The sequence below is a fragment of the Orbicella faveolata genome, unplaced genomic scaffold (genome assembly GCF_042242905.1).
Source record: "Orbicella faveolata isolate gen_17 unplaced genomic scaffold, um_ofav_v1 contig_24, whole genome shotgun sequence".
Classification (NCBI taxonomy): Eukaryota; Metazoa; Cnidaria; class Anthozoa; order Scleractinia; family Merulinidae; genus Orbicella; species Orbicella faveolata.
The window spans coordinates 12,277,205-12,304,564 of NW_028301552.1; the positions used below are offsets into that span (position 1 = coordinate 12,277,205).

The 27,360-nt window shown below is 38.6% G+C and overlaps 1 protein-coding gene across 1 annotated transcript; it reads left to right on the forward strand.

Annotated features, from left to right (window-relative positions):
- The first annotated feature begins 769 nt into the window (after window positions 1-769).
- On the forward strand, window positions 770-25,618 carry LOC110043143 (calcium-independent protein kinase C-like). Its single transcript, XM_020748568.2, has 16 exons — window positions 770-1,249; window positions 1,350-1,410; window positions 1,756-1,909; window positions 8,646-8,680; window positions 10,183-10,283; window positions 13,226-13,376; window positions 13,947-14,086; window positions 14,626-14,859; window positions 16,060-16,233; window positions 17,197-17,288; window positions 17,397-17,459; window positions 17,618-17,756; window positions 18,193-18,273; window positions 19,105-19,212; window positions 20,035-20,175; window positions 23,340-25,618. The coding sequence occupies exons 1-16, from the start codon at window positions 932-934 to the stop codon at window positions 23,496-23,498; spliced, it is 2,151 nt and encodes a 716-aa protein (XP_020604227.2). The 5' UTR covers window positions 770-931; the 3' UTR covers window positions 23,499-25,618.
- Window positions 25,619-27,360: the final 1,742 nt, after the last annotated feature.

A 27,360-nucleotide genomic window follows, 5' to 3' on the forward strand; every position in this document is an offset into this window, starting at 1 on the left:
AGCAGAGCCAACAATAACAGGGTACCTAATTTCCGTCACTTCGCCACCAAGAGGCTATCGTAATGCTCCTGATTAGAAGTTACAAATCAATAAAATATTTCACTTCACTTTCCTTGTCCTGTTTCTTTTCCCATCATCATTTATATTTAATTTCCTGTTTGATATTTTAAGAGGTTGGAAAATATTACGCCTTCAAGCCGTTAGTTTACATTAGACATGTTGTCAGACAAAGGGGTCCTCACCAGTTCTTATAGTGTTAATGCATAGTTTGATTTTCACTGCAGACAAAGTATGATTATCAATATTAATTCATTAGAGTTTGATTCAATTTATTTCTGACTGAAATTTATTTTGTTTCAATTCATTTCCTTCCCTGATTCTAGCGGCCCTGGATCGAATGGAATTTAAGAGACCAGCCAAAATTCAAGTGATAAATATTATTTTTTTCTCTTCAAATCCCATTTAATCCAATTTTACGCTAAAAGAGAAATATCTAAGATTTTTCTATTGTCAAACAATGTCTTTCTGAGCTGCACATCTGACTGAAGTATAGGAATTTTACAGCAATTAACTGCGGTGATAAACCTCGCACTGTGTTTATGTAGCACGATATATTTGTTCAATTTTCGTTCAAACGGAATCTGAAATCGCCGCACCCAGACCGAAAAGAGCCGTAAGATGCCGAAAATAGCCGGAGTGCTTTCCCGAAGGTTCTCGTAAATTTCCGACATTTATACAGAGGGCTGTGAATGCCGGGAAATTCTTCTCTTCTTCCGCTCTGATTGTATTAGAATATTGTTATCATTTACCAAAGCCGAGTGGAATATTGGTTGTTTCGGCTTTCGTGGACGGTTTGGGAAATGCTGAGCTTTTTGTAGATTTTAAGAGTGTTTCTGTGCCGTTGTCGAGCTCGGGGGCTTTCCAGAACAACATGGTTTTTACGGGCTCCGTGAGGCTGAAGGTGCTGGAAGCGACTGACTTAAAACCTGCGATTTTAGCTCAAAGAAGGGTGAAATCTATCGACCCTTACGTATCCGTTCATGTGGATGATGTTCCTATAGCACAGACTTCTTCCAAACCGAAAACATCAACGCCAATTTGGAACGAGGAGTTTGAAAGCGACATAGAAAATGGAGAAACGCTAGGAATAACTGTATTTCACAACGCAATCATGCCCCCCGATCCGTTCGTAGCGAATTCGTCGGTTCCTTTGGAAGAGATCATCAATTCGGGAACCTCTGATATCTGGGTACGGCCTAGACAATTTATTTGAATTTCTCTTTCTTTAGAAGGACTTAATTAGTTCCAAGGTTGGCTATTTCTAATGCCATTTTATCATGCGTCTTCAGATTCCACTTGAACCAGAAGGAAAAGTTCATCTCTTTATCGAACTCAAGCCAGCCATTCAGGGTAAGTATACTCAATTTTTCTTGTCGAGTTTCGAACCGTTTGTGATCGCCCCTGGACATGTAACGTTTGCTTAAGAGTACGTTTTTTCTTTATCTTGTTGTTGACTGTTGAATAGAATTTGTGCAACAATACAGACCACTGGTTATTTTGCAGCAAACGGATTAGAACGTAGCGATGCCAGCTTTGCGTCGAAAAGCTACTATTCGCGTGCTCGTACAGGCAGTATTTGTTATAGATCGTGAAAGTGCCGATTGAAGGACGTTAATAGCTTTATATTTAAGTAATTCTTGTTTCAGGCAAAGTGTAACTAAATTACGGTGATGTTTCGATGTTTATTTCCAACAGATAGAGATCGGAGAGTCTTTAAGGAAAGGGAAGGCGGCATCAAAGGCCGAAGAGGAGCTATGAGGCGAAGAGTGCACCAAAGCAACGGCCACAAATTTATGGCAACGTACCTCAGACAACCGACCTTCTGTTGCCATTGTAAGGAATTCATTTGGTAAGAGCGACTTTAAGCCTTCTACGCATTGTATTGAGTGTCTTTGTGGAGGGCTTTATAATAAAAGGGATTTGCGCTTTTGGTGAATGTGTGACTCGGCTAAGGCCAACGTGTCGAGACTGCAGAAAAGCAAACTCGAGTATTTCCTTTTCAGCTGGTCGCGTCGATTAATGTTCTTTTGCATTTTAAATATTATGTAAGCCATTAAACGACGAGAACAGATGCCATTGTGAGATCTTTTGCCCGCAGAAATTGTCCCTTTGTGAAGCTTTGCCGAGTTTAATAAAGCTTTTTTTTTTCGTATGTTGTCTTGAGTGACATGGCCCTGTGACTCACTATGAAGGCACGTTTGACATTTCTTCTTTGAGCTTTGAAAGTATTTGTTTACTGAGCAATATCATAACACCTTTTCGTGGTGTATTAATCATTATTCGAACTCGCTTTTTTTGTGCATACTATATTTCAGCAGCAAACTAGACTGTTAAAGTGACTTATTTATATATATATTATTGCGTTCTTGCAATAAAGTAATGGACGGGCTCTTCAATTCGCACGCGATCCGCATCGTCTCGTCGACGTGACCGAATTATGTGCTTTCAAGCAAATAGCATAGTAGAGAGAATGGAAAGGTGGCAGAAGTTTTGGTCGAACAAGATTAAACTTATTAAATATTAATCTATATCAAAATCGGGCTTTGTTTTTCCTTTTTTCCTGCGTGCAGCGTTGGCTGATCTGTGCATGGAGACAGTGGTTTTTTGGGCTTAGAAATTATTGTTGAATATACGTTGAACCTTGATCAGTGAGCAACTTTCTGTTTATTATTCGTTTTGACAAGCATATCCCCAAAGTTACTCTCCATAGGTTTTTGTTGCAAGACTCGAGTTCCAGTGGATTTATTTTCATTTAGTATAAGTAGGATTACAGTTCACTCTTTAGTTTTCTCTTTTCTTTGCATCAGGCATAAAATCATGTTATTAAAAATATATTGTTTAAAAAACTTATATGCACACCTCTTTTTCATTATGTTATTTTCATTTTGTTGCGTGTTTTGATAAGATGTTTGATCAATTTTAAATAGGAGCCTTTACTATATTAAATACTACATGTGAAATTTCGTTACCTTTTGAATATACATATTTAGGCCAAACAAACTTGATGCTATGTCTTGTAAGATTAACTGTAAACAAATTTGCCAAGCCATTGAAGTAATATGGAGAAAAGTAGAAGATTTACAATCTCTTGAACAGCATGTTCACATCCGCATAGAACAAAAGAAAATTCAAACTCCACTTTTATTTTAATGAGTAAGTTACTTTGACATCTAGTTGGTTCATTTGTCAATCAATAACTCAACCACTTTTTCTCATAAGGGAACAAGTGTATACTTATGAAATTTTTAGGAGGCTGCAGTGTTATAAACTTTCAATATGCTCCTTGCCATTAAATGAATCGGTTGTAACCAGCTCCCAATTTTTGGCAATTATCATGGAAATTATTGTAAGTAGTTAAATCTAATGGGGAAAAAAAGTTCAGGAGTTGCGCACAATTTACAAGTTCATCCTTCGCAGGTGCCTTGCGAAAAAAGGTTTGCCTGTACCATTGTTAAGATATCCACCATAAACTATGAGCAGAAAGCTTGTTAAGTGCATACAAGGTTGTGTTTTAAAAAATATCATGTTTTTAGTTAAATATCAGTCATATCCTATACCGGTACTTGAAACACCAAAATGTCTGGTGGTTGTTTATTTGCAAATATTTTTGTCAGCTGTTGATTCTAGCTAGGCGCATTTGAAAAATGATGGAGCCGTTCCATCTATGTGTTTGTAACCTGACCTTAAAAACTGAGGCTCGGTGATTGTTGAATGATCGTTAAGTTTCTTTTGAGTCCATAGAAAATACTGGAATTGAAACTTCTCCTAATCAATATTTGTGTTATGCAAAAGGTAGTCTGAGAATGACAATCAGTTTTGACTGTCTTTGTACTTCTATGTTGGAAATTTCAGGTCAAATTTGACAGAAAGGCATTAAAACCTTGTCTTGGTTCCATTTGTTTATACCTGTAGCAGAGGAAGTCTAAGTATTTTTATTCTAAAGGTTTTCAATTATTTCACATCTCTCGCAGTGATGGCAGATCATCATGTCAACGTACATTGCTTCTCATTGTTCGTCTGCAGCCAATGAAATAAGTAGTTGCTGGCGTATCTACTTCAATAAGAAAATGTCATACTTTAGACATTATTTAGTCACAACCTAGAGCATAACAACTTGATACGCATTATGGAAAAAAAGTCTCTGTGATTGATAGGGAAAATGGTGTTTTTAAAAACATTCAGAGTAGGTACTACATTTTGTATATTACAAGCTAAATCTATCGCTGGTAAATCATCAGTGTCTTCTGAGAAAGCTTGTGGCCAATGGAGGCAACAATATTGAAGAGGAATGACGATATAATGTCTACTTTAAGTGTAGTTTTCAATGATGGTGCATTGCATTTGTTATGCAATTATTTTTTGCTTGTGAAGACACAGATGTGCATATACAACAAATACCAGATTTAGTCTAACTGGGACAAGAACTGAACAACAAAATACGCTCCAAACCTGCATTTTCAACAGTTTTGGAAGAGATTATGGCTCTTTAAGCTACCTTTGGTTTAATCAACCTTTCCAAAAAAAAAAATGCTCTTTAGATAAAAACTGGTGCATATTTTAAGTTTAATGAAATGATGTTTTTGGAAATGTTATGTATGGTGGTAATGTTAAAAATCTGTAAACTAATATATAAAGCCCTCCATTCAGGAATTTTTTGTAGGTTATGGGTCTACTGAAGTTAATCTTGAATATTCTCAGAACTTTAGTTAGTATTTTGGCAATGAATTTGATAATGCATCGTAATAGGTGAATCTTTGCTGACGTCATTGTTTACATTTTTCCTCATTAGCGTAAGATTTTGTGCAGAGAAGGCATCACACTAGACATGAATTGACTACAAAAGAGCTTGTGAAACTTAGCAGTTGGTGAAATTTTTGGCTCTTTGGGTGTAATTTTCAAGGAGATATTGGATTTCAACAACTGCAAAATTTCTGGGCGTCAAAAGCATTAATGAACTCATGCATACTTTGTAAACTTTTGAGTTTTAAAACCTGTGTTGTGCAAAAAGTATTCGGTACATTGGGCTCAAATTCCTTGGGACAGTTAATCGTGCTGTGCCCTTTCAATATTCAGAACTAATGTTTTTTGTAGCTCCATCAGAAACTGTATCGATTATGCTAATAAGGCAAATATTATTAACAAGGATTTTCCTACGTGCAATTAGGAAACTGCACTTTGTTGCCTTCATGCCCTTTAGCAAAATATGTTTCACCAAAACACTGGCCTCATCAGTTGTGTATTTATATATTTTTAGTGAAATATATTTTATAGTGTCAATCTCACAGTTTTTAAACAGTTTTAAAACTTTTTACAGTGTGTCGAAGGAATATCAAAGATGAGATGTCTTTAAATTCGTACTTTTTAGTAATTCCTTGTTAGCCACAGCAGAGGATATTGCTTGAGCAAACACTAAGTCTAATATATTTAGTCTTACAAGGCTGACTTGAAGTTGGCCAAATCAAATAAGCTTGAATTACTTATTTTTGGTAGTGGAATTCCAGTATGGGAAGTGGGATGTTGAGAATACTAAAATTGGACTTAAAAGTGAATTTAAGATCATCTTTTTTGACTGATTCAGTGAATGTGGAAGGAAAGCCAGATTAAAAAGCAAGATGGAGTCCGACTCAATTTCGATTTACTTTTGGTCTGCTTAGCTGTGAAGCTCACATCTTAGAAGACACGGAAACATGGTCAAAATATAAGCCAAATATCTCTAAATGGTGCTGAAAATTTATGGGTCCTTCTTTCATTATTCTATCTGTTCACCTAAGAACTTGTAAATTTTACTGACAGGGTGTTTATTTCTTGTATTAAAATATAATACTACTGATTTCAGTGAAAACATTTTACTCGTTAAAAGGCAAAAAGAGCTGAGGATGATTTGTTGAATTTTTTTTGGAAAAATAATTTATTCAGTATTTCCTGTGAATAAAAAAAAATTTGCACCTGTTTGATATGAAGATTAACTTAAATTGCTGTTGACAGTTAGGCAATGAGAGAAAGAAGTAGTGTGTTGAATGGATTGTTGCTATTTTAACATGGCTGATTCTGTATTATCTAATGGTAGCTAATTGGAAAAATTTTGATTGGAACAGTTGTTCAAATTTGTTTGCAGAATCTGGTCCATTATTCAAAATATCTTTGCTGCTTCAAATTGGATCATGCCGAGTATTTATTTTATGCTAATACTGGGCTTTATTACCATAGCTTGAGGAATTGAAATTCGTTAGCCTCTAGCAGGTGAACAAATAAATTTGTGTTTGCTGAAGTGATTAGTGAGAGGACATCTCGATCATTTTGGCAATTAAAAGCTTCACAAATGCTGCCACTCTTAAGGTTCTAAAAGCTGTTAAGCCCCATATTGTTAATAAAAAAATACCTAGACTGCCTTTCATCCATCTGAATTTGATTTTCCAAAGTTATAATGTCTGCGTTCATTATCTTGTAAGGGTAAGATCTTAATGCAACGCAGAATATTGCATTCATAACATTATTATCAGATTTTCACTCTGGATTATAAAGCAGTGGCCGAACTTCTTAGTAATTACAACTCAAATGATTTTGTGGCCACAAAGAAGTGGAAATTTAATTGTAGTTGGCAAGACTGTGGTCTAAGAAAAATTTCGAGGTTCCCAAAGGTTCCTAACCATGAAATCCTGGGTGCCATTTATATGAAAAGAGTGAGTGTTTCCAGTCACCCAAAGGGAAAAGTTATTCGCCAGTGCACCTGGGTGCTTCTAGAGCACAGCCTTGGGTTGGTAGGTTTTGTATGCAACGCAGAATATTGGATTGATACTAATCATAATAGTCAGATTTTCATTAGATTATAAAGCAGTGGCCAAACTTCTCAGTAATTACAATTCAAATTATTTTGTGGCCACAAGGAAGTGGAAATTTAATTGTGGTGGGTAGGTTTTGTATTGCCACTATCCACTGTGTCCAACTGGCAGTGGAAATGCAAAACTTACTAAATGTAAGTTGAAGTTGTAGAACAATCAAATCACTTGATCTTTTTAAACGATTAATATTTTTCACGTAGCTCTAACAGTCTTGTTGCACTCGTCACTTACATGTAGATTCAATTGAATGCCAGTCGTTTTGGTGCAGTTTGTTTGTGCATATCTTTACCTCTGAGGGGTACAGTGTATATAAAAAGTCACAGTTTTGAGAGAAGAAAAGTGTTTTAAATGTTACTTACATGTAAGTCTTATCGGTCCATTTTCTGTTACTTCATTTACTAGCAGACTGTTTTAACCATCTAGGAGTCATTTTCGTTGAGATTCTAAATTGCATTGTACATGTAGGTTCTTGTCCCTGCCCCCTAGCATTTTGCAACATTGCCTTAACTTTCTGGCAGTCCCCATCTGTAAGAGTACAGATCTAGATGCAAGACAAGGACTCTGGCCAGGATCAAAATCCATACCTTTTGATCCAGGGTCCAATCTTCCTCATTGTGTCTCGCTTTCAGTTTATGGTTTTGAACTGGTGTTAGGTCTGTTTATCGAACCATTGATCGAATTCTTTTTTTTACTTTTTTTGTAAGTTTATGGACCAAGCTGCAGATGAGGTCTATAAACTTGTAAAAACAACTGCAGTGTTTCCAAATATGCAAGCTAATTCTGCAAAAAATATTATTGACCAGTCTTCTACTTCTCAAACTGTGATGATAAATTATTGCATCCTTATCATCCATTCTCAGTAAGCACTTGCACCTGTGTAAGTTGAGAATTTATTGCCATTTGTCACAGTTTCTTTCATTACTGCCCCCCCCCCCCCTCCCCAACATGAAGGGAAAAAGTTTTCTAATTAATGGAGCTGTGTTCTGGACAGTTCAGCCTGAAATATTTGGCTGAATTTTTTTTTCAAGTGTGTTGTTTATAATCTATCGTAATCTTCTTCAGTTATTTAGCATCCTTTTTATTTTTGGTTCATTATTATTTTATTGTGTTTTTGTCATGAGAAATGATGACTTAAAATATCATAATATAGCTGGATCCTTTAAGAACACACTGCTTTTTTTTGTGCTTGTTTTGAAAAAGTAATCTGCCATTTGAAATGTATTCTTGACAGTGCTGCATTCTAGAAGTGCCCGGGTGCTACAGGCAACACTACCTTTTGCCTTTGAGTGACTAGAGAAACTTACTTTTTTCATATACATGTAAGCTTAAGTGCTGGGTACCCAAGGTTTCATGGTTAGTAAGACCATAGCCTTGCCTGAGCAGTCCATCTTCACAATCTGTGTTCTGACGGCATTCAGGGAACCAATCAGAATTCTTCCTTTCACTGTCAATCTGGTTCCCTGAGTCTTTGTTCCTCTTGACCAGCGGTCAGAAAACAAGAGCTCTGGGAGCAACCATTTCAGGCATGTGCCATGGATGCACACTGCGCAGTGAAACTGGATGGGCAGAAAATTCGGTTATTTCAAAATGGTAGCTCCCAGAGCTCTTGTTTTCCGTCCACTGGTCAAGGGGAACAAAGACTCTGGGAACGAGATTGTTTCACTGTGGGCCAGTTGGCCATACAATGGGAATATTGGGTATTGTGGATTCTGAATGATGCAATGGTTCATTCTTATTTTTATGCAGGGGCGTCATTAATAAGCAAGGCTATCAGTGCCAAGGTATGTCACAAAGTACTTACAAATATTACATGCTTCTGAAATCCAATGTTAAGTAAATTTTTTATTTTATTTTATTATTTGTATGATTAAGTTTAATAATGATCAGTCAGTTTGCTTGCATGTCTAAAAGCAAAATTGTCACATTAACCATGAATGTGCACTTGCTGAAAGGAGTGTTTAAAAAATGGTGAAATAATAAAGTGGCACTGTAAGGGTTAACCCTCACAATTTCTTAGAGCTAATCACTGTCGATTCAGGGATATTTAGGCTGACTGGAGTGCTTCTTATAGGCTACCATAAAATCCCACGTAAAAGCACCCTGGACTTATTTAAGTTCATAAGGGGTTTTGGGTGGGCTTTATATTGGGGGGGGGGGGGGGGGGGGGGGCATATAAGCGGAATAAAAAAAGAAATGGTTCGGAATGATGAGATGAAATGTATCTGAGAAACAAATTAAAACTAACACACCATTACATTTAGAGTTCCCTGTTGCCATATTACTCAATTGGCCTATAACTATCAATTAAATATTATTTTGATCTTTGTAAAGAAATGCAAAAGGAATGCACTTTTACATTAGATGGGCTTATATTGGGGTGGGGGGGGGGGGGCTATATCTGAAATGATATATTAGGAGGGGGGCTTATAATGTGAGATTTTATGGTATTTAGGATGTTTCTTTCCAAAAACAAGCAATCTTTCTTTCCAGTGAAAGACCAGTAAAAGTTTGGGAGTACAAGATTGAAGAAACAATTGCCTTCAAAGATTGTTTGATTAAAAGAATGAAACAAAAACATTGCTAATTGACGTAACATATACTTATCAACTGAACAATGATCTTTACAGTCATGGAATTCAACCTATTAGGGGGAATGCAGGGGACATCTTTTTCATGCATGTTATTAGAGAAGAACCTCAAAATGGCAAAAGAGATGATCTTTGAGTATGCTACTGAGTTCATCAAGGCGCGTGTTCAAACCACAAAATGGCAAAATGGTACTACGGCTAGTTTTCTATGATTTCACGTTATTAACTGGAGCATGTCATTTTTTACCAGTCACAATGTGTCTCAAGTGGCATCTTTAACACTTCAACTTCTTAAATTAAGGCTGTCCAACAAATTTCTGTCAATTAATCCACCCTTGAAAGCCTTGGAAGTCACAGTAGAATTCCCACAAATTATCAGTCTGAGCGAGCTCGATACTACAGAAACAATGAAGTTGTGGCGATTGTTATTGTTTTGATATGCAAACGTTATTGGTCAGGGCCCAGTTGTTGGAATGCTGGATATCGCTATACCGTGGGATAAATCGCTATCTAGTGGATGAGTATTAACAAAACAAACCATGCTTTCCATTGGATAGTGATTTATCCAGTGGATAGCATTATCCGCCTTTCGTTTGACAAAAATTTGCTTGCGTGACCTTGGCTGGAGTAGTTGCACTGCACTTTCAGTGATCATTAATTTTCATAAACAATTTCTTTTGTTTTAATGTTTGTAGTCTGTACTTGTGTCGTTCACAAGAGATGCCATAAGGACGTAGTCCATCAATGTCCCGGTGAAAAGCAAGACTCCCAGGATGTTATCACAAATGAGGGAAAGGTATTAACAAGGATCTGTTTATATATTTGATATGATTGTTATGAATTAATCGTGATTATGCTAGATATTTTTCATTGCATACAAACTTTACAAATCTTGATGATCTTATTTTGTTTAATTTCTGATTTGTAGAGTTTTTTAACTTCGCTAATTTGGGTACCAAAGGAAAACATTTGTACATGGTTTAGGTTTTTCTTTACAGATGGTTTCAAAACCTTGTTGTTAATACTGGTTATCCAAGTTTTCACTGTTGCATGGTTAGGAACAGTAAATACAGTCATATGCTTGATTGATGATAATTGATTGTGGAAGACTCATGTATACTTATGTCTGCTATTGAGTCAGGATTTTGAAAGCGGACGTCAAACATTTGCCCAAGTGAACAATTTATGAAGCAATTAACATACGAGAAAAACTCACTTTATTAAATAATTGGCAGTCACAGAAATATGCCTCAATGTCCATAGCTATCAGCCTCATGCCTGGAATATTATTATTAGTGATTTCACTGCAGCTTCCTTGCTTCCATCCAAAACCTTGAGTTCTTATTTTTGCATTATTCAAATCATCTTTAAATCTCAAGCTTACATGGCATTGGTCTAAAACTTGTTTTGCTGGGTATGAAAAACATGCTCTCTCCAGTTCTGAAATTCATATAGGTGTAGTCAACTGTTGCAAAAGACCTATCATAATAAAATATGTTTATAAAATAAATGCCATTTACCATATGGCAAGCAATGTTTGAGCATCATTGATTTCTCCAGGGTACATTACTTACACAGTCACTTGCTAGCATTTCTTGAGTACGTCCGTGGACACACTAACCTGTAGACCAGTATTAAGCTTACAAAAAGTCATAGTCGTGGCTCATATCACTTGCTGTCTGAGTGTGATGCTTAGAAATACATTGCACCTCTGCGCATTGTTAGGAATCTCATTGCAAGCAGTACCCTTAAAGAGTTTTTTTGGGCGGTGGCCAGGCAATGATATTAGTGTTTCAGACATTTGGAGTTCTAAAGCATGTATATTTGACTCTCAGTTTGTAAGAGGGAATCGTGTTGAACGACCAGCTGAGTAAACAATCAGTATGTCAATATTTCATCTTTCATGTGTTAACATCACCAAATTTAGATGAAATCAGAGCTTCCTTACTCAAGAGGCACTGCTGTCACAATCACTTGAATCCGTATTCAGAGTCATTATATTGCACCCTTTGAGATGATCAAGTTGTTTATGTCATTTACTACTTAATACCTAATTTTAGTTATGTACTGAACTTTATAGTGGCAAATATACAAAAACATGCAAGATAAATATTACATCAATAACCTCTCTATAAAGGGAAGGCTAAGTGCAAATGCTGCCCAACTTATGTGCTGATTGAGATGGTATGCTTTATTTTCTTGAATTTCTTTTATAAAAGTCAGGGTTTTTGTCCTATGTTGTGCAGAATTTTTAACATGCAACTAGTTGCCAAGACTTCTGATTTATGTCTGTAGTTCAACTCATGAAATGAATTATCTATGACTATTTAAACTGGTGCTCCAAAGTTGTGCTGTGTTACACCTGCTGAATGATGAAGCTTAAAATAAATATATTTTGCTTTACACCAAAATAAATGGCTAGGAATAAGATTTAGTTCAGTTGCTGTTCTTCTTCTATATTCGTTCATCAGTTGATGAGTACCTTGTTACATGAAATTTAGAGATAAATGATTTTCCACAATTTACCATTGTTTGGATATAGAAGAAATTTTACGTCACAATTTTAATAAATATGTATGAAAATTAATCTTTTATAAAGCAAGGTAGCTCACACAACGTCTAATCTCTACAACGTCACAGTCCTCATCTGCATGCAGTTTTCGTAATTACAGTTTTGTACTTTATTTGATGTACAATTGCCAAATTGTTCTAGACCCCCTGAGACAAGCTATTAAGTGTGTTGTACCTCAACTCATGAAGAATAGAAAAACAAACTTAGCTTATTAGTTACCTTTACTCTTAACTTGAATGTTTTACTTGGAATTTTCCTACTAATAGTCTCTACCATGGTTTCAAGACCCATTAAATCACAAAATTCCATGATGTGTTGTGGAATTATTATCAAATTATCCAAAATCACTGAATTAAAATGTCAAGACTGTCTTATATTAACTAAAGGTAGATAACGAAAGAACTAATGTCTCTGTTTGTTACATCCATGATAAATGATCTGCTTATACATGCATGCAACTTGCCCACTACATGTGCCTACGTTGAAGGGTTCAAATTAGCAATTCTTTATGATGTTTCACTAGTCCAAACTGATGAGAATGAGCATGGAAAAGAAAATAGATTTTCTGTGATACTGCTAACCCAGCAGACCTGTCGTAATTGCCATGTTTATTTGCCAGCTAAAACATCCAAAACTGCTTCTCGGACATCTGGTCAGTGATCCATAATCTGCTAGTCTGGCCACAGACTTTTGGATAGGGCCATATTTGCATGTCAAGAATGACTGATTGTGTACCTTCAGAGAATGAATAATTAATAGCCTAAAGTCTTTGAAAAAAAGTAGATAAGGAGCCATAAGCTATTGGGTTTTCCAAAAGATGGATGCGAGGGTTACCACCTAGGCAACTCTTTCGTTGTTGATCCTGTAAATAGATATTGTTGTAGTTCATGTACATTGATGTCACAGGTATTTTCATTCTTATTCTCCTATACATACATATGTTTAATTCAACTCCCAATGTAGGTTTTTCAGTCACAATATTTAACTACAATGTTACATAAAATTACAGAAGAGTTACTATACACTAGAACCACAATACACTACGGCTAATATACACTAGAGCTTCATTTATATATTAACAGAGTGTTACCTCTCAGCTAGATAGTTTTGAACACATAAATAATAGATGTAAGTTCATTCACTCAGTCAATTGCTTTTTCTTTCAGAGTGCATTTGGACGGTCAAGCTCTGGATCTCTGCGTTTCAAAGTTGACATGCCTCACAGATTTGCAGTTCACAATTACAAGAGACCAACTTTCTGTGACCACTGTGGGTCACTCCTGTATGGTCTATTGAGACAGGGAATGCAATGTTCAGGTATGTTATCCCTTCACTTACGAATAGATTTTTTAAGCCTCTTGTGTTGTGAACTAGACACTGACAAGTAACGAGAAAAAGAGAAGGTTGTCTAGTATGCCATTATCTTAAATGAATAATCCCAATTTTATTTCTTGTGCAGTTTTCAAATGACATTTTTAAAATTCTTTTTTTTTGACCATCATGATAATTTGTTTAAATATGAGCTTGCGACAGGCACAGTAGCCACAAGCCTAATGGTTAGCTTGCTTGGCTCTGGAATGAGTGGTCTCGGTTTAAGTCCCGGCTAGGGTCATTGTGTTGTGCAAGGCACTTTACTCTAATGGTGCCTATCATCGACCAGGAGTATGAATGAGTACTGAGGAATTAACTGTTAAGTGGCAATCCTGCACAGGACTAGCATTCCATCCAGGGAAGGTGTAGAAATGCTCTCAGTGGCTTCAAGCCACTGAAAGGGGAGATGAGAGCTGGTCTGATGGACCACTGGGCTCGAATGCAGAGTACCTACCTTAGGGCATGCCCAGAAAGGGTGACATAAACTTACTAGTAACACTGCATTCTCTTCATCAGCTTGCAAACTGAATGTCCATAAAAGATGTCACAAGAATGTAGCAAATAACTGTGGTGTTAATTCCAAAGAGATGGCAGATGTCTTAAAAGGCATGGGACTTACAGGAAACAAACTATCAGAATCAATGAGAGTGAAAAAGGTCTGTATACTTGAATATGATGAGTTAGCTGTGGGTGGGTGGGGGGGGGGGGGTAATCTAAGAGTATTTTATGGCAAGTGCCATATGATAGTTTAGTGTTTGCGAAGTGGCCTCTTGATTAGTGTGCTCTCCTCTGGGTCGAGTGGTCTGGGTTCGAGCGTTGGCAGAGGACACTGTGTTGTGTTCTTGGGCAAGTCACTTTGCTCTCACAGTGACCCCCCCCCCCCCTCTCTCTCTCTCTCTCTCTCTCTCTCTCTCTCTCTCTCTCTCTCTCCGCCTCTCTCCACCCAGAAACTGGGTATAAGCACTGGCCTTATGGGTCACTTGGCTTGTATGCAAACTTACCATGATATTTTGGAAATCCATTATTTATTAGTTTTGAAAACAGGGAAAAAAAAAACCCCAGGGTGCTGTCACGATCTGTAGTAACGCATGACAATGTTTTACCAATCAGGCATCTTTCATAAAATAGCCATTGCCTTCAAATACCCATGTACCTTCTTTTACTTGACTTACTAAACTGTATCTCCATTTCACAGCCTTCAATCCAATACAATGGATCTAACACGATGATACCTTATGATCGCTCCTCATCACGGATGACGCTAATAAACGCACAGGAGAATGACAGTGACGATGTGAGCTCTCTTGATTCACTCTCCATAAAACCTGATGATCTGGAGGCTTCCCCAGGAGCCAGGAGACGGCAGAAAAAGTTTGGCTTGTCGGAATTTAAATTTATTAAAGTACTAGGAAAAGGCAGTTTTGGCAAGGTGATCTCTTCAAATTCTCTTTTCCTAATTTCAGACATGTTTTAATTTACCAAAGGAAAATTTGGTGCTAATTTAAGTGAAGATGCATGTTTGGTAGGGGCAGGTAGTATCCAATTATTTCAGTTTCAATGTTGACCTGTGATTAGGCGTTATATTTTCTATGCTGTGGGGGAATTGGAAGTTATGGGCAGTTTGTTGGCCCATTTCAGACATTGTGATGATGCTCTTGAGAATTCTTGCTTGTTCTTTGCATTTTCGAGGTGTCTGTGAAGAGGATGTAGCTAAAGTTTTGAACGACAAATAGAGTTGTACTAAAACAATTAGATTATTCACTCTCGATTTCTATGCGTGATAGTTGATGAGGGTGTCAACTATCACACGATAGAAATCTTAAGCTCCTAATCTAATTGTTAATTAGACAATTCTCATCACCGCAGGGTGGCAGAAAAATTTTTTTCAAAGGGAGTAATCTGTAAAGAGCAATAGCAAGGTGCAGATAAAGATGTGAGTTCACACCCAAAACAAATGAATATCCCCCCCCAAAACAAAAAATTTTTCTTCATTTGATGCACGACAATGTAGATTTAGATTTAGTCCCACTACCCCCTAGCAGCTGCAATATTAATAACATGAGATTCATTACTGGACTCGGAAGGAAAAAGTGTGAAGAAAATTAAATTGCCAATTCCATGTACCCCCCTTGCTGATTGCACTTTCCCAGGGAATTATCCCCTCCCCCCTCTTGAAGTTCCTGCACACTTTCCCTGGGAATTACTCCCCTCCCCCTCTTGAAGTTCCTACACACTTTCCTTGGGAATTACTCCCCTCCCCCATCTTGAAGTTCCTGCAGACTTTCCCTGGCAATTACTCCCCTCCCCCTGTGGAAGTTCTTGCAGACTTTCCCAGGGAATTATCCCCTCCCCCCTCTTGAAGTTCCGGCACACTTTCCCTGGCAGTTACTCCCCTCCCCCTCTTGAAGTTGTTGCACGCTTTCCCAGGGAATTATCCCCTCCACCCTCTTGAAGTCCCTGCACACTTTCCCTGGGAATTACTCCCCTCCCCCTCTTCAAGTGCCTGCTAATCGACTTTGAACGTCTCTGTTGGAAAATAGATAAATGCAGTAATGCTCAAGAAGTCTCCTGGGTGCCTCTTGTCTTTTTAGTCTCATCACCTTGGAATTTCGATTCTGTCTTTTGCCAGGTCCTGTTAGCTGAAAGAAAAGACACAGATGAAATTTATGCCATAAAGATCTTGAAGAAGGAGACAGTTCTACAAGATGATGACGTAGAGTGCACGATGATTGAGAGACGAGTATTGGCTCTCTCAGCAGGTCACCCATATCTCACGGCGCTTCATTCCAGCTTCCAAACAGCGGTGGATAATTTTTTTTATTATATAGGGATGGGTGTTTTAGTTTACAAATAAAGAAGCCTAAGCCGTGTATTACACTGTGATAAAACATGACGGGCATTGGAGAACACGAGGGAAATGTAGAAAACACGAGTCGCCGGCGAGTGTTTTCTACATTTCTCAAGTGTTCTCAAATGTCCGAAGTGTTTTATCACAGTGTAATACACGGCTTAGGCTTCTTCATTTGCTTTATGATATAGAGGTAATGTGGCGAAAAGCAATAAAACTCGCTTTTTCTGTTTTATACTCTGATAAAACATGTGTTTTTGACCAATCAGAGCGCGCGCAGGGTCCTACAATGTATCTATATTATAATGGAAAATACACCACTCGTAAAATTTATACAAAATTACGTCGGGAACTCAAGTGGCGTATTTTCCATATCCTCACTAGTAAAGATATCGTTGACTTCTTTGATATCATGCTTGACCCTTAAACCGTACTTACATTTGTTGGCGTATGATCGAAATATCTTCGGATCTTTCTCGAAGTGTTCAGAAATTTTCAGAAAATGTTCGCAACGTTTGTGTGGCCTTTGTGTGGCCTTTGTGTGGCCTTGTGCAACTTTTGAAGATTCTTTGGAAATCATCGGAAAGTGGTCGGAAATCGTTACAAAATCGTCTCATCGTTAGGTTGTGTATTTTTTTTGGTGGGCAGTAGCTTGTACAAGAATTGTTTTAAAGTCAAACGGAGGACCTGGATAGTAGAAAGCACGTGCTCAATTTTTATCCCTTGTTTCCCCTTGTGCGAGTGTCTATTTTTTTTCCAGCCGTGTTTGCTGTGCAGGAACCTTTTTTTGGAAATTACCCAACCCACCCCCGTCAAAGAAAAATACTGGTCCGTCCCTACCAATGGGATGTATTGACTTGGCAGTTGACAGGATGTTTATTAATTATTAATTAATTAATTGATTATTATTTTTTTCAGGATCGACTGTTTCTTGTGATGGAGTATGTCAATGGAGGTGATTTGATGTTTCAAATTCAAAAAGCAAGAAAATTCGATGAAAGAAGATCTAGGTACGCAAGTTTTAACCAACAATATCAGTCTTGTTCATTATCTTTTCTGAATTACTTGATGTATTCTATTCTTGATGACGGAATTTTTGATCTCAATTCCTCATTTAGGTTTTACGCGTCAGAAGTTGTTTTGGCGCTTCAATACCTTCATAGGCATGGAGTTATATATAGGTAAGCAGCTGAAGTAAAACCCAAAATGTTTCCCGCCCTTAATTTTTCGTTGCGATTGGTTAATTTCGCAACATTGATTGACGGATTAGTTGCTTTGGCTTGAGTCACGTCCTCCTTAAGATGGATGACAGTGAGCGCTTGTTTGAATATTTCAACAGGGATTTAAAATTGGATAACGTGCTATTAGACAAAGATGGCCACATCAAGCTGGCTGATTTTGGAATGTGTAAGGAAGGAATGACTCCTGGTGGATATACAAACACGTTTTGTGGAACTCCGGACTACATTGCGCCTGAGGTGAGTTTCAAATCAGTTGCACTCCCCCCCCCCCCTCCCCCCGCCACTTCCCTGAGGAGGGCAACCTCCGGTACAGGGAAACAAGGGCCAGTCATTTTAGGCAAAGCCGAGGGGAACATTGAGGGTCGAGGGGAATAAGACTCACTGTTTCCCACGGGGCCAGTTACCTCCCAACTTAAAAATAGAACAAAAGGGGAAGCGAGCGATGTGACCCAAAAATTTTCTCGTTCCCCGCCCCCTACCCTGTCAATTCTCCCGTTTTGCAATGGTGTCCAGTTCTCTCGCAATTCTATCCGCGTGTTCAACGATCGAATCGAATAAAAATACGAGAAAATAGAGGCTGTGAACAATTTACGTCTGAGCTTCAGTCTCCTCTTGCGTATAAAAGGAAGATTTTACATAATCAATAGTATCTGGCTAATTTTATTCTTCTCAGATTCTTCAAGAAAAGCCTTATGGCTTCTCTGTTGACTGGTGGGCGCTGGGAGTTCTCATGTACGAGATGATGGCAGGACAGGTTAGCAAAAGATTCGTTTTAAGTTTCGCTTGTAATAGAGCGGTGTACATTCCTCCGTAGGTAAAAGAAATGGCGACTGGAGATGGCGACTGTTACATTTACCATTTACTCATAGAAACGTACGGAAAAGTTCTAACATCTTCAAACCTAGCGTACACTATGTCGTTTATGGACTGTGTGAAGTTCGCATGGTATTCTTGTAAAATGTACAGGTGCCATCTTTTTTTCCTACGGAGGATTGAGTGTCGATAAACTTAAGTAATTCCTCTAGCCAATCACAAAGGACACAGAGAATCCAATAAACCAATCGGCGTCTCGCAACGTCTTTTGAAAACTCGTAAGCTCAGTCGATTCACGAAGATCGGATTCCGACTGAGCAAACGATTGGTCCATAGCCGTTTTCATTTGCTACCAAAAGTAACGACAGAGCAAATAAAACAATTGCTTTTGGACTGCCTTTGGAGAGTAGTTATACTTTTCCTTTGATTGTACTTTGGGTAGCTATGTCATCAATGGCGCGCGCATCTCAAGTCATGTTTGTTTTTTAAGGTCTGTGCAAATGCTGTGATTAGGTTTTCGTTTTACCTCGGAGCCAAGCATTTAACCAAGAAAAGAAAGGGCGGGTATATTACGAACTCACTAAGTGACCAGCTCCCAGTTGGCTTGATAACTCAGTTGGTAGAGCACTGCACTGGTATCGCAGAGGTCGTGGGTTGAAATCTCGTTCAGACCTGAATTTTTTCAGCTTGCTTAAGTTGTGTGTATAACTGCGATGATCAATCATATTTCAGTGCTTGCAATTTTGTTAAGATTTCATTGTACTTGTTACAGCCACCGTTCGAAGCTGATAACGAAGACGACCTTTTCGAGTCCATTCTTCACGACGATGTTCTGTATCCTGTGTGGCTTTCCAAAGAAGCTGTCTCAATACTAAAAGGGGTAAGAATCACGTGTTGCGTGACTACTCTGACGGTAGTCACGCAATATCAATAGACGTTATAACGTCCCACCTACCAGCAAAATGACTGCCATAGCAGGGGTAGCATTAAGGGCTGGGTGCCGCAAAAATTGACCGGTTTTGAACAGAACTTTGCCCGGTTGCTACATCGATGTTTAACATAGTGCTGTTCCTGTCTTCTTTAGGAGACTGTCTAACAATCTTCCAAACAGTTGTCAAGCTTATTTTAGGTCAAAGAAACCACGATTTTGCTGGTTATAGTACGCGTTATTTCCCTTGTGTCTTCAAATTGTGGAGCAAATTCACCCATTGATGCATATTTGCGAAAACAAATGTTCTGCATGAGAGTCCACTCTTAGTTAAATGAGGCAAAACTACGAGCAAATCCATAGGTGATGATGAATTTGAATTGCAGGAAAACCCATCTCTACAAGAGTGGAATTTCAAATTTTCCGGGGGTGTATGCCACCGGACCCCCCTATCTTTGTAGATTTTCTGCCCGGATGTCATATCCTGATGCCCTCCTGTTTAAAAAACCCTCATTGAAACCCTTGACATAGTGGCAGGACGAGACCTAGCCGGGTGGTGACGGGTTGCTTTTGTAATCATCGACCGCTTAGAAATAGCTCAAGCCTTATAGATAGCGGACAGCCTGTCTGACGGAAACCGTGCACTCGATTACCTCTCGGATACCGAATTTCATGGTATCGCTCAGCTTGAGATTAAGTTATATTTAAACTTTTTGAAGCAGCTATCATTTAGCACAGTCTGAATGTTTTTCACTTTGTTTGCTTACTTTGCAGTTTATGACGAAAAATAGCATGAAAAGGCTCGGCTGCACAGCCAGCGGGGAGCAAAGCATTCTGGAACATCCCTTCTTTAGAGAAATCGACTGGATCCAGTTAGAGGCGAGAGAAGTCGTGCCGCCCTTTAAACCAAAAATAGTGAGTAGAAATTGCCAGTAGCATTAACCTTTGACGCAAGAGTGAGATGAAAGGTGTTGCTAACAGCGACTCGTTTGAACGTTGTCTCTCGTGTTCATTAGTAAATAAACAATAGCTTCCATTTGGTGCAAAAATTTGCTCGGATATTTGTCCGCCGACGTTATCTGTTCCAAGAAAAAAAGCGAACTGTGAAGATCGATGAACAGATGATGTCCAAGGACAAATACTTGAGCAAATTTTTTAAAGCCAAATGGAGGCTGCTGTGTTTATTATCCTTCAAATATTTTTCGCGACACACGAATTGGGGAATATTACTCGGATATTCCTCAGTTTTAGCTGGGACATGTTCGGTCAAGCGCGGTTTGACCAGTCGCGTGCGAGCGAAAATATTTGATGGATTATAAGGCAATTTATACTCTAAGTCTGTCCGCGGACGTGTAATGTGCAGTCTAGTCATTTAACATTTTTTTTAACCAATTCCCGATCAAATTGTAATTCCTCGTTTCTAACTCATCCTACTGTAAAACTAAGTTCAATCGCAAATCTCCGGAAACAAAGGAAGAAGAGAATAGCCACGCGCGGACATGTTTCCCTGAGGGCCGCGCGCGCTTACTGACGGCGCGCGCACTCTATTAACACGTGGCTTGAAAAGAATAGTTCAAGATTCTTGGGTTTTGCTTGTCGGCTTTGAGAAAAGCGGATGTGTCGACATTATTTTATTAGTGTGAGTTTGTTAAAGTTGATGTGCTTTATTGTTTTTCCCACGACACCCTCCAGGTGTCTCGTGTGCAAATCAAAAAACAGAAATTCTATCTTAAAGGATCTCAGTCGGGGTGTTTTGTCTTTTGCTTTGGCCACGTACAAAATCTCCTTTAAATGGAAGGAAACCTGAAAATAACAGTTAACTAAGATAGAAAAACATCAAAGAGATAATGATAAACCATAAAGGAACAAGGATGGTCAAGGATGGCGAATATTGACACGGATTGCAAACGACGAATTTGAAAAATTTAGGGTAAACTTTTCAAAATGTACAAACCGTGACTGAGCTCCTTTAACAAACTAAAGTACTTATGCAGTTATATAATGTTTTTCATGTGTCATCTTTGACCTCACCATGTTTCTGTATCTGCCCACAATCTTGGCTATCTTCTGTTTGTCCAGCATTTTCGCTCTCTTGAGGAGTAGTGTAACCCGTGTGATCTGTAGAAATGTTCATCAGTGAGTTCATTCCGTGATTGGTGTGATCAATCTCTTCAGAGAAGCTTGTGTACTCCGAAGCGTTCGCTTTGTACTGCTGGTTTTTCTTGCCCTCCGTGTTCACTACTCGTTCCATCTCCTGCTTTACTCTTCTCATGGCTTCCGTCGAAGAACGCGCGGATTTCAAAGCTTCGAAGCTCTGATCCAGAATTAGGCATCGATGGGAGGGGACGCCCTCGGGATCTTGCGGGTTGAGTGGAGTTCCGTCTAACGTGCTAAATCTCCTGTTATTCCCTTCATAGATGCTGAATCTTCTTTTCATTTTGATTGAACCTGATTTTGGCGCCGAGAACCTAGGCTGTTATTTAATTTAGCCTTTCGTCTTTCTACTGACGTATTCCAATTTTACGCGTGTGATTCTAACTAACTACTTTGGTTACGTTAATAAGGCGGTTATTACGTCACAGAATTTGCTCAGTTGATGTGAAAAAAAAAAGGTTGCGGAGACATTGTCAAATCATAAGTGAAAAACACAAGTACTCAGCTATTGGAAAACACCTGTGACGCCCACAATCAGAAGAACAAAGATCTTCACGAAAAATTTACCATCTTGAAGAAATGTCGCGGGAAATTTGAATGCTTAATCTGCGAAATGCTCTTCATCCAAGAAAAGAAACCTAAACTGAACACTCATTCTGACTCAATTAAAGCAAAACTATTTAGTACTTAATTAACACTCTCTACATTTCACATTGTAGAGTTTTTAACCACATGCAACGAGACTTTCACACCCATGCTCAATATATGAAGAACTCATCGGAACCTGACTTGAGAATTTGAAAATAATGAACGAGTCATCGAAACGTCATTCGAAATTATTATCGCTGATATTTATTCTCAATCGTTTGTCGAAAGCCTCCGTTATTAGGATATATGAAAAGATCAATATATTTGTACTGCGGAGAAAGATATGAAGACATGATTGATCATGGCAGTTATGCACACAATAAGTAATGGTGAAATTAAAGCCAGAAAATCGCAGTTATACACCGTTTAAGCAAATCAAATTCGCAACTCATTAATTTCTTGAATAAAAGTGTACTCTAATGGCGTAAGAGCCTTGCGGGCATGAATTGTGCATCATGTCCTTTCCAGAAATTGCTTCAGGTATAGTGCAGCAGTTAAGCCCTGACCAAACGGACTCGCAAGTAGTCGCAACTCGAACTTGCGTAGAGACTTACGTTGGGTGGCCAAACGGACCCGAGAGATCCCTCACTAGTACATGCAAATCGCAAAAAAAAAAAAACCATTTCAAGGCAGACATATCCTGTACGTCATTGGCTAATAATAGGTTAATGGGCGTCACTCAACTTGCGTTGACTTGAGTTGGGTGGCCAAACGGTGAAAACCATGCGCCGACTTGCGTGTGGGTGATTTTGGTACAGGTGATTTTTTTTTTTTTTGTAGGCGTGATATTTTTTTCTCCGTGTAACATGCTCTTTTCCGGCTCGATGAACGTGCGTGAATTTTTTTTCAGCAGTGGTCGTGTGCGTGAATTTTTTTTTGGTATAAGTTTGTTTGCAGGATAGTTTTTCAAAATCACCACCCCTCCCTCCAAAGTCAAATGGTCCGCCCCTTACACGGACTTTTGTGGGGCTTCGGGGAAGATTTGCGCGCTAACGAGGCGTTACTTTTCCAAAGCTTTCCCTTCATATATCGTCAGGTCTAGTCATCAATAATGCCCCAGACATGTTGACGGTTTCTAGTCCTAGTACCTGAAATCTCCCTTTCCCGCCCCACGTAAGGGTTACCTCTTCCCCCCGCCCCCCTCCCCACCCCAGTGTTTTTACATAGCACGGGGAATTGAGAGTTCAGGAAATGGACTAGACGGTTCCTCGCGAGTCATAATTGAAGAATGCTGTTTCCCGGTTAACGTGTGTTTTGTTTTGTTTTGGTCTTGATAGCGATCAAGAACAGACGTTGGAAATTTCGACACTGATTTCACAAGAGAAGAGCCGAAACTGACGCTGACGGACAAAAACATCATCGCAAATATTAACCAGGAGGAATTTAAGGACTTTTCTTTCGTCAACCCTCATTTCGTGAGCGATAGCCTTGTTTAATAGCAGCTTTAACTTTACATTGTACATAGATATGAACAGCAACAGATGAAGAAAATTTGAAATTTTATTCCAAAAATTAAACAAATTTTATCTTTTTAGAATGTGATCAAGCAACCGTGTATTTTTTAGATTGGGCGTGACTCTAACCAACGTTCCGGTTTCCCGGACAACCACATGACTTGTCACGCAACAAGTCTCCTGGAGGCGCATTGCGTGACAACGCACACTAGGGAACCAATAAATGGATATATATGTGAGAAGTACAGTAAAAATTGAAATGTTTGTCGTGTACTTAAAAAACGAAGTTAAACTTCAATCAAAGTAAATAGTTTTTGATTTTAATGTTAAATAAGGAAGAAAATTTCAGACCGCTTTGATTTGCGAATTCCTTTTTTATCGCAGCTTTGAATTACCCAGTCGATTTTGCCGTGGAAAGTCTAGTATATATATCCTGTGTAAAATGTTCTGTGGATTTTTAGAATATCAAGGTTTTAATTCTACTTAGCCAAGTCGATCCCGCAGACGAGACGTTTGAATTGGAATGTAACTTATTGTCAAATTCTCGCAACTGCAGTCATGAGAAATGCTGAACGATCAGCGAAGCGAGTTTTTTCTCTTGATGTCGAGGCTTCAACCTTTCTCACTGTTTTTAGTGATGTGGAATTTATTAGAAATTGTCTTTCTCCTAAAGCGCTCTGCTTCGCATAAAATGCCATTGTAGGGTGTAAAACTTCACTTCAGCATTATTCAAAAACCCTTACTAGTTGTCCTAGTTGACATCATTTTGTTGGGTTTTCCGCTGTCAATTGTTTTGGCAGAGATGTCAAGTGGATTGCGCGTGCCATCATTTGACCATTTGATTGGCGGAAACTTTTGGAAAACCCACTGAAAGCTGTCATAACGCCTCAGTCACTTTTAGATAATGGCGAACCACTCGTTTTTCTTTCGTTTGAAATAGCAACGTGTTTTGTTAAATAATATGACAAAGACTCGTGCAAAAAACGCATTTACCTGTCTGCAAAGGTGAGAAAATCAAATTTCGAAAACGAACAACTCATGGGCTAACTCGGGCTTGTTTAGCGGGGATCGACTTGGAAATACTTCAGCTAGAGTTAAAAGACGACATTTTTATGTTATCTGGACAGGTTTTTATCACTGTCATATCAATTTAGGGTTATTTATTATACTTAATTCTAATTAATACTATGTTTACACGTAATGGTTTCGTTACTATGAACAATTTTAAACAAGATGCATTGTAATCGCGCGTTGGTTAAATTATCTTTACTGTGAATTTTAGAATACTCATTTAAACTGTGGATAAATTTCTTTATATCTAAATCTTTGTATTCCAGTTTTTTAGGTAAATGTAAGATTGATATAAATTTCATTATTACTAGCAAACTTGCCAGGCTTACGCGAGGCCAGTTAAGGGGGCATCGCACTTTAATTTAGCCCATTCTGTTAAATGCTAACCTTGTAAGGATGGAGAAGACAAAAGTACTGGAAAGTGAGAGTAGATTAGGCAGAAAAAAACTTTGAATCCAAACGAAAATATGACTCTTCAGCGCATTCTCACGATAATGCACTCTTGGTCCCAGAGCCTCTGCTTCTATTGGTCAGCGCCAGAGTGGCAAGTGAGGCATTGCGAACGTGATTAGTTTGAATAGTACTCGTAGTTTGAAATAAGAGTTTTGCAAACGGTGTGCTTATGATGCTTGTAGAATTATTTTAGTCAGTGTCAGTTTTCTTTCTTTCATTTTCCTAAGTAAAGTGAGTGAACAGGAAAACCTTTCTAATTGTTACAAGTTTGCTGTGAACAGGGAATCAATAGAAGCTTTCCATAGGAAGGCAATTTCGTTTTTGTTTTCTGCAAGCCAAGCTGTTTGTTTTAGTTTTCGAGCGATTTTCAATTGAGTGTAGTAAAACCAAAATCAAAACCAACTACTCAGCCAATCTCAAACCGTAGTTAAACCAACTTGACCAAAGTAATTGCCGGATTACTTTTAACACTCAACTGAAAACCGCTCCAACTCATCTTTTAAGTCATTCGTCGTGTTCTCAACTCACGTTAGTTGCTCTTGGCTCAAGATGCAGTAATAAAATACATCCAGAACATGCCTACTGGTTGTAAATGAACTTTTGAAACAATGATTTTCAGTTTGATCACGTTTACAATGAAGCACCTGTCTAACCCTGCCGACATTATCGAAGGTCTTGATACGAAAAATAGAACTACCAGTGAGAATATGGACATTGTCGTCGCTTGCGTCACAAGCCTGCCGTATTTTCGGAAGAGAAGAAGGAACCATCCATAACACCCTCCCCCTTATCCCATTTTTTTGCCCTCGCCCCAATTTTCGCGCGGTCCAATTTGGAAAAACTCAAATTCGCGCGTGCAGCAACAATGTCCAGAGTTTTCCTGCTGGGATTTATGAATATTTTAATACTGATTGAGAAAACCTCTGTACACATACGTCTTGAGCCTTCATTCGGCGGTCTTGGTTAACCAGATTGAAACTGGAATGGGAAGTGGTTTTAGAGGGGCAGAAGGGGTGGAAAATTTCTCATGCTTCGCGCATTCTCTTGTTTGGTTAAATTTTCCATGTAGGACTGCCGTAAACAGCCGCTTATAAGCCCTCCCGCTTTTAAGCCCTCCAGCTATTAAGCCCTCCCGCTTATAAGCCCCTCCCGTTATAGACCCATCTACTTGTAAGCAAACTATTACTTCCGAATATAAGCCACCTCCCCTTCTTGATAAGACTCGCGCATGAGTTTTTTTCTCTTGATTATAAAAATAACTAAGTTATCCTCCGATGGAGAAATTTCTTTCCGAGTTTCTCATTGTGTTGGTCTGTCTGGTGTATTCCCTCCAGCCCTCGTAGAGCGCAAACACTCGGGAGCCGTCGGGAAACGGTCGTGCCCTCATGGGAAGACCAGTTCACTCCTTGACAGTTACAGTGGTCGCATATCATTTCGTTTTCCGAAAGGTCTCTAGAATCGGTTTTTGTTTTTGCATTCTTAAAATGACCGGTTATTGTTGCGTTTTCAAATTCGTTTTCCGGCGTAGTGTGGACGGAAAACATTTTGCGCGTTTTCAGAGTGAAACTTCCGTTATCAAATTCCTCCGACGTACTGCGGACGGGGTTTTAGGTAGTTTGAATCAGGGTTTGATTTGATTTCGCCCGCCTACTCTTTAGATCTTCCCCATTGATGTAGAGCTTGGCAGGCCTTTCGGCTAAGTTAAAGGGGCTAGATCACGCTATTTTAGGTAATTTTATTTAATTTTGTTAATTATGAGCTCTAAACGTCAAATTGGCAGAGCAAAAGTCTTTCATTTGCAAAATCACGGCCACATAACAACTGAGAATGATTTTGCAGCTGTGTAAATGAGATTTTGATATAAACTGATATAAATTTGAAAAAAGGTGGGCCGACGTTTTTTTAAATGTACCCAAATGCAATCCATTTTAATCTTCTCCAGTTTTGTCCATCCATGTCCCTTCTTGGCTTTCCTATGTTTTCTTTGAGATCTTCTCTAGTTTTGAGTCGTTTTTGTGATATTTAAGTTAATTTTATGACCATTTGATCGGTGCTGAAATTGCCTAAAACTGCGTGACCTAGCCCCTTTAACTGAGGCCATACCGTAAACTTGGGTGGGGAGTCCGGTGTGAAAAGGTCGGGAAACGCCTCGTTGCCTCGCTCAGGGGTGTAAATCACGGAAAACATTAAAGAGCAATAACCAACTAATGGTCAGTACACGTGAGGGCTGTTCACGTGTAGAATAAAAATTGTAGTTTTGTATCTTCCTCCTGTTCAGTTGATGAATACAAGCATCACTTACTCCCGACTTGTCGTCGCC

Excerpts from the sequence above, each read along its gene's own strand:
- LOC110043143 (XM_020748568.2), top strand. The coding sequence starts at position 932 with ATGGTTTTTACGGGCTCCGTGAGGCTGAAGGTGCTGGAAGCGACTGAC. Across the intron at positions 10,284-13,225 it reads TTATCACAAATGAGGGAAAG|AGTGCATTTGGACGGTCAAG; the intron begins GTATTAACAAGG and ends TTTTTCTTTCAG. Across the intron at positions 17,757-18,192 it reads CGGACTACATTGCGCCTGAG|ATTCTTCAAGAAAAGCCTTA; the intron begins GTGAGTTTCAAA and ends TATTCTTCTCAG.